This window comes from Mandrillus leucophaeus, unplaced genomic scaffold, assembly GCF_000951045.1.
Source record: "Mandrillus leucophaeus isolate KB7577 unplaced genomic scaffold, Mleu.le_1.0 Scaffold81, whole genome shotgun sequence".
NCBI lineage: Eukaryota > Metazoa > Chordata > Mammalia > Primates > Cercopithecidae > Mandrillus > Mandrillus leucophaeus.
In genome coordinates, this window is record NW_012108808.1 from 471,115 (window position 1) to 479,097 (window position 7,983).

The 7,983-nt window shown below is 37.1% G+C and overlaps 1 protein-coding gene across 2 annotated transcripts in view; it reads left to right on the forward strand.

Annotated features, from left to right (window-relative positions):
• The window catches only part of KLHL2 (kelch-like family member 2), a 139,983-nt gene that overhangs the window by 31,234 nt on the left and 100,766 nt on the right, over nucleotides 1-7,983 (forward strand). For both annotated transcript variants that reach the window (XM_011967776.1, XM_011967777.1), the window contains one exon: nucleotides 2,268-2,389. In XM_011967776.1, coding sequence (XP_011823166.1) covers nucleotides 2,268-2,389 — 122 coding nt within the window. The remainder of the gene's footprint in view (nucleotides 1-2,267; nucleotides 2,390-7,983) is intronic.

The following is a 7,983-nucleotide window of genomic DNA, read 5'->3' on the forward strand; positions in this document are numbered from 1 at the left end:
CTCCCTAGAAGCTGGGATTACAGGAGTGAGCCACAGCACCTGACTCTCCTTGGATAGTTTTTAAAATGCATTATCAATCATAAATCTCACAAAGCCATGCCGTTTAAAGATTTCCTCTGAAAACACAGCAAGGGGCAAAAACTAAGGCAATATGTAACTACTGAAATTAGATATAAATAACTTTTACAATTCTCTTTAGTATGTGCTTTGATTCATAGTAATTATAATTTTTAAACCATCAGTGCAGTCATGGGCAAGTTTTTTGTTTTTCTTACTGTTCTTATAAATTAATATAAAAATATTAAAATGTTTTCAAAACAGTATATAATTGAGATTGAATTTATTGGAAGCAGATACAGTTTTCTGGGGAGAAAAATAATCTTAAAAATGACAAATATTTGAATTAGCAAAATGCATCATATAACAATACCTTAAAAACTGTAATATTAAAAACTGTTTGGCGGAGAACTAATTATTTTTCAGCCATACATGTAAATTAAAGTCCCACTTGGTTTTGTCTAAGGTGAGTCCCGTTTAACTGAGTACTGGCTGTTTGGCTTTGTGCTCACATATTATTGGGGCCCTGTAGGTGAATCAGTTATGGGCTTTGTCTAAAGTCCAGGTGGGAATCACCAGAATGTGTTAACTTTTGGCACAAAAGAGTCTTCAGTTTATACAAACCCCAACTATCCACAGGATCCAGCAAGAATAGGATAGAGGAAGGTGCCTTATATGTGGCTGAAGACTTATTTTTCTGTATTCCTTGACCTTCCTTTTTCCCCCTTCCTGTAAGCAGGGGAAAAACATTTGCTGCAGCACCAGACATACAACTCAGTCCCCTTTCATCCTGCTATGTAGGTATAGGTTCATCTTTCTCATTAACTCTCCTACTTCCCTTGTCATACAAAGAGATGCTTTTCTTCCTGGGAAGTAGCAGGGTAGTTTTTGGGATATTTTAGCTCTGAGGTGAACAGCTTCTTTCTGAGATCTTGTCAGAGATAATCTCCAGGGAAGCACACAGTTAAATGTATGTGACGGTTGTTATTTCTCTCCTCCCAGGGTTTGTGTTTACAAAGGAATTTTGTGTATTTATGATTTCCCATAGACTTTTCTGATAGTTTATGGTTGCTGACAGTGCATTGTATCTGAAAAAGAAGCGAGCTTTCAAGAAATCTTGAGGCAGTGTTGTTTTAATAAGAGACACTGGGTTAAAGTGAAGGTGATGAAGGCACGTTCTCATGCTTCTTTTATCTTTAAAACTTAGTGAATTCTAGAGCCAAATCTTTTTTGCCCATGGCCCTCAGCATTATTCTTGGACTGTCCTTTTGATTTTTAATTGAATCCCTCTCCACCCCTGTTCAATTGCTTGTGTCTCCAAGTATCATGGTTCACTTACGTTGTCCACATCTAGATGCTTAAACTTGCCTCCTGCTCTCCCCAAGTCTCCCTGGCTTAGGGACCATCCCTTCTCTTTTCTCTTTCCCTATTTCTTTTCAACAGGTGGGTATTAGGAAGAAAGTCTTGTACTCTTTTTTTGCAGGCAGTTTTGTAGAAGGATGCCTGGTTTTAGTAATAAAGCTGGTATGGAAATGACTTCAGCGTGAAGTTGCTGCGCATGACAAACAAACTGAATCTGAGCTAGAAGATCTCTGTAACAAGCTTTGTTATTGACTAACCCTTTGTTATTATTGTGATCCCTGTTATGCCTTGCATTTTCTCAGCATCATAAGTAATTTGTTTTCTCCTTGTCTCCGGAGTGAGGGTTGTGACCGCTCACTCAGGGTGGAGCCTCTGTGTCTGGTGCAGGCTGTGCATGCCCCTGCAGGCATTTGTGTGTTTGTTGAAGGAGTAATGCTAACCAGGTGGGTGCTTTTTAGCAGCCGTTCATTGCTATTAGCCAAAGGCAGTAACATCGTTACTCTTCTAGTCATGACTAGAAATCCATAAAGACAACAAATGCCCCAAAGCAGGGACAGCCTCAGCTACTGATCCTGTAGCCACAAGAATAGTTCATGCAGCTGGACATATGGCACATTCATTGTTGTGATATGATTTTGAGGTACAAGTGAGTAACAAAAGTACATATTCTGATTTGCTCAGGTAAGCTTTGGAAGAGGAAGGGGAGTGTTTTCGGCTTCCAAAAAGTGGCTGATTATGCTGCCCGTTGAATACAGTGAGTGGCAAGAAGATGTATCCATCCATATTGGCATTGGAACTTCCACAGCAGTGTCTTGCTGTAACATCACTCTTATTCCTTTGTGTTTTAGGTGAGATGAGTGAGAGCCGAGCAAAGAGAGTTAGAATAAAAGAGGTAGATGGCTGGACCCTGAGGATGCTGATTGATTACGTTTACACTGCAGAAATTCAGGTTACAGAAGAAAATGTACAGGTAAGAGTAAACACTTCACACCATCTGGCTATTTATGCATACAGTTTTTTTAATAAAAAAAAAAGCATACCCGCACAGTATACATTTTGCACCAAAATAATAGGATTCATTGTGAAAATTGTATTTCTAAAAAATATTTGGAATGATTACATCTTTTTAGTAATGTTCCTGAGTTCAGTATCTTTTATATTCTTTAAGATCTAAGATACAAATCCTTTAGTTCTCTGAATGATACTTGTTCTTTCATGAAAACACTGTCATATTCTTTTCTAACTGTTGATCGATGCTGCCCACAGGTTTTCTTTATTCCTTGGAAGGGTGTAGTCTACAAAGAATGTTTTTGACTGCCGATATTCTTTATTTCTGCCTTTTTTTTTTTTTGATACATGATCTTGCTCTGTCTCTCAGGCTGCAGTGTAGTGGCTTGATCATGGATCATGCAGCCTCGACCTCCTAGACTGAAGCAGTCTTCCTGCCGCAGCCTCCCAAGTAGCTGCGACTACAGGCATGTGCCACTGTGCGCAGCCAGTTTTCTTATTTTTTTGTAAGGAGGTCTCACTATGTTCCCCAGGCTGATCTCAAACTCCTGGACTCCAAGTGATCCACCCTCTTCAGCCTCCCAAAGTGTTGGGATTAGAGGTGTGAACCTCCATATGCCCAGCCTATTCTTTGTTTCACTATTTGAGCATCCTCTTTAAGTGATTCTGGAGTTTAGCTGAAAGTTGACATTGCATCTTATTTCCTGTAAAGAACAAATGTTTCATGTGTGTTACATAAATGTTTAAATAATACAGATGGATGTGGAGTAAAAGGTGAAAATCCCTCTTTAGAAAACTGCCCTTCTCTTTGAACCTACCCCAGTCCACATCCATTGATTGACTTCTTCTTCCCTAGAGGGTAGCTTCTGTTATCTACCGTGAATCCCTTCAGACCATTTTCCATGTGTTTATTCACACACACGTACACACAGATTTTTTACATAAGAAATACTATACTTGTTCTGAAACTTGCTTTTTGAACTGAACAGTGTCTTAGGGGTCTTTACACATTAATGTATATGGGTCTAACTCATGTTAATCAGCTATATATATGTACGATTTTTCACCTTTATATAAACAGTGCAATGAGTGGACAGTTTTACATTTGCATCCCCAAACTTTATAAGCTGGATTCCTCAAAATGGAATTGGTAAATCAAGGAGTACATGCGTATATTAATTTTTTGATAGCGATGCCAAATTGCCATCTGAAAATGTGTGTTTATTTATATTCCTTCTAACAGGGACACTTTGTTTTAAGGACAACAAAAATAACTAGGGCTAAATTCTTAAGAAATAATCTTTAAATTCTACTTACACAAATAGGAAGTTGTTGGCTTCATCCTTATCCCTGCTAGCTAGTTGAAATATGCTACAAAATGAATTTGGAGATTGAAATCTTTGCACTTTTTAAGACATGCTATCGATTGTTCCATGTGAAATATTGGCAGTAGTAAGGTCTCCTGGTGATCTTTCCCAGATGGCCTCATTAGCCTTTGCCTGGAAGTTCCAGTTATGAGGTAAGGCATTTGAAAAACCTTGGTCAATATTGGGGATGTTTCTAAATGTATGCATCAGATGCCAGATGAATTTTTTTTTAAACATGGAAGAAAGTGTTTGGTATATGTCATGAGATCACTGTACTAATATGTCATCTCATTCTTGTCTTTTAGGTACATTTAAACTATTTGCTAGATTCTGGGGCGTTGTTTTCAACAGGAGTTTATCTTGGTTTCTTTTTGTTCATTCCTTTTATTCACTTTAGCGCATGGGCCTCGTTATGCCCTTGTATTTGACCTTCAACAAATGAATTACTGATTTCTTTGATTCACAATGGACCACATGGGAGAAAATTGAGAAAAATCATTTAGGCATTAGAGACAAAACTGTGTGAATTCAGCCCTGAATGTTGTTTGTAGTAGTTCTTGTGGTGGGGACATGGGCCTATTAGGAGTTAGGAGAACGCCTCTCATGTTTCTTTTAATAACTGTCATGTTCCAGTCCTGAAATATTAGTCATCACAGCCTTTCAGAAAACTCTTGCCATGCTAATTTGCCTCTTGTATATATTGCTTAGCTTTTAGAATATGCAGGAATACATTCTAAGAGTTACATTTGGCAGGCTTATTAGATGCTTAACATTTGTATAGTTTCATTTTGTTTTTAAGAGGGGGAGGGATATCTCTTCAGCATAGGGCTATCCTGGTTTGTAAAGCTTTCTTTTATTTTCAATTGAAAAATACTTGTTTTGGAAAAGGCAGTTGAGAAATAAATTTGATTAAAAATAGCCGCTTTTTCCATAACATGTGTTTTTCAATGAAAAAAATAAGACTATACGATATCAGGATACACCAGACTCCTCTTTCCTGTTTTATGTATTTTTTGTCAATCTGTGTTTTGTTAAATCTTTCTTGTGAAGTGCTGTCCACCTTAAAAAAGCAGTATGGTGAAAAAAGCAGTATGATGGAGGTGTCTGGTGTTATTAACGTTAAGCTGAAGTTTTAAGTGGCCCTAACTGAAAGCCGTGCTCTGAATTTATATGCCCTGAAGGTGCTGACAGTGGGAACAGAAGTTTCTGTAATTCAAATGTTTCTTGGTGGTGGTATATTTTTCTCACTAGACCTAGACTCAAATCTTTTACCAGGTGACCTCCCTTATGTAAAGTTTCTGTTTTAGTAATAAAGTACAATATTGGGCTAGAAAGTATCTTTGGGATTGCATGTTTTGATGTAGAATCATTGTGCCGTAGAACGCTGAGGTTCAGCCATCTGTTGGCAGTCAGTTGGTGACAGAACAGGGCTATAACCCTGTTTTCCCAGATTACTAGTGTAGGGTCTCTTCCATGATACCGTACGGTCTCCTTATTACACTAACTTTAAATGATATAATAGCTATTTGAAATGAAAGTTGTTAACTTGGAGTCAGAATGAGGGAATGAGTAATTTAAAAAATTAACTCCAAAGAAGGGACTACTGTTATTATAGTCCCTTCTGATTTATACAAGCAATAGGGCTTTAATTCTTGGCCAGGTCTCCTAGCTTTTTGTGTGTTTGTGTATGTTGCTGCTGTTGTTTTTTTGTTTGTTCAGGTTTTTAAACTTTGGCTTTAAGTTTGGACATTTGGTTTTATTTATGGCAAAATTGGAGGATAATTTGAGCTAAATGAATTTACAGTTTTTTTTAGAGGGAATTAAAAGGAGAACCAATATTTTACCTATGACTACACTTGTAGTTCAACTTTTTTGGTGGTGGTTGTTGTTGAGAGAATTAAAATTTAACTTGTGTCTAGAGTTTCAAAGCAAACTTTATCTACTGCATAAATCTGGGGAATAGAGAAAATACAGCCAAAGGCTATTGAAAAGTATGCTCTTGGACATTTGGTGGTTATGGACACCTTTGAGAATCTGATGAAAAACTGTCAACCCTTTCCTAAGGAAAGGGCACATTAGCTTATCTACACAAAGTTTTGCATACGTTTTCAATACACTTTCAGAGACTCCGTGTACCTTGCTGCTTGCCCCACCTTCCACTGTTAAGAATACTTGGCTTTATTTTTAAATTTTTAAATCTTTATTTTATTGAGACAGAGTCTTGCTCTTTTGCCCAGGCTGTAGTGTGGTGGTGTGATCTTGGCTCATTGCAACCTCCGCTTCCCAGTTTCAAGCAATTCTCCCGCCTCAGTCTTCCGAGCAGCTGGGACTACAGACATGCACCACCACGTCCGGCTAATTTTTGTATTTTTAGTAGAGATGGGGTTTCGCCATGTTGGCCAGACTGGTCTTGAACTCCTGACCTCAAGCAGTCTGCCCACCTTGGCCTCCCCAAGTGCTGGGATTATAGGCATGAGCCACCGCTCCCGGCCAAGAATACTTGGCTTTAGATATAAAAAATATAAATATGTAAGTGCGTGTGTGTCTGTGTGTGTGTGTGTGTGTGTGTGTGTATATGAAGGATTTTCACATGGGTATATCTCCAGCTATATGCTAAGCATTTTATATGTAGCTCATTTGATGTTTATGCCTCCATGTAAGATAGGTGTTACCCCAATGTGATTGAAGAAATAGGCTTAAGAAGGTTAAATAATTTGCTCAACGTCACACAGCAACTATTAAATCGTCATTAACTAGTATTGCTTACAAAGAGAGTTTGTAAATTCAAAAATGTAAATGTCTTTATAACTAAAAAATTTTTTTCACGATCCAAAAATTATTCATGATATATGCTATGTCATTAGATGTATTAATTAACACTTTTGGAGAATCCTAAAAGATCTTCAACCTTAAAGCATTTACTTCATTGCTAAATTTGTAGTTTTGTTACATGAGTTTGACTTCTCAGCCTTTGGGTATTTGTTTTGGCTTCCTAAAAGTAGGTAAGAGTTTTTCACTTGATGTAAGTGTTAAAAACAAAGGTAATGATGTTAATAAACAGTGCCCATGAAAGTAAATGCTCTCATTCCTAAATTAATATTATGAGTACTCATCTATGGATTCTTTCTATATTAGAACTTTTATCATCTAGAAGAATTTAAGAAACATCTGATAATTTTGAATGGATGGATTTTAAAAAGTTCATGAAACATATGTTAGACGAATTGGAATTATTTGAGACAGAAACATCTCTTTAGAAATGAAACAGAATTTAAATGAGAGTTTTTCAAGGGACATCTAAAATCAATTATTGGTAATAACAGACTAATTGTTTAACACAATCTCAGTATAGTAGAAATTCAGCATAGTGTGTCCATTTTATTGGTGGTGTGGGGCAGGTTGTTGTTGTTTTGCTTCAAACCAGAACTGCTGGGAGTATACTATATAGATAGTGTTTTACTCTGCGTGTTCCCAAAAGGAGGACATCACATAGAGGGGCTTACATGGTACCAGGCCTGTTGACATAGTTGAGAAAGCTTTAAATTGGCTTAATCAATAAAAAGTCTGCCAAAGTAGAGAAATCACCAAAACAATACATGTGTACCCTAAATATTTTAACCTCAAACATGTAGATTTACAATTGTATGCCAGTCTTTGTTTGTAAAACTAAGTATGGTCAGCTGTTTCGAGAGCCGCAGGTCGTTTTTTGCACAAACCACACCATAATCACGCCCCAACTATAATTTCCAGGCTTTTTTTTTTTTTTTTTTTAAGTGCAGCAAGAACTGAGACACTTGAAAAGAAATCTCAATGCAAAATCTTCTTTGAATTATACAGTTTCTCTTTCATTCCTCCCATGTCTAATTGGATTGAAAACATTTATTTTTTTTCCAGTAACACATTGATCAAGCCACTCCAAAGCAGCCAACTTAGTTTTCATAGAAAGAGCTCTTTTTACATTCACATTTCATTGAATTCATTTACTTAAATTGTGTAATTTCAATAAGTGCAAGTGTCATAAACAGATGTGGGAGCAAATCCAACATGTACGAGTTGGTAAAATGCATCCCAGCTGGAGGAGCAGATGTGTGCAAGCACAGTAGAGTGTACTTACTGAGGTCATGGAGAGAGTTGGTTCATCAGGTGAGTAGGTAAAGTGGATTTTGGTGAAGAGTGCTTTTGCTTTGTG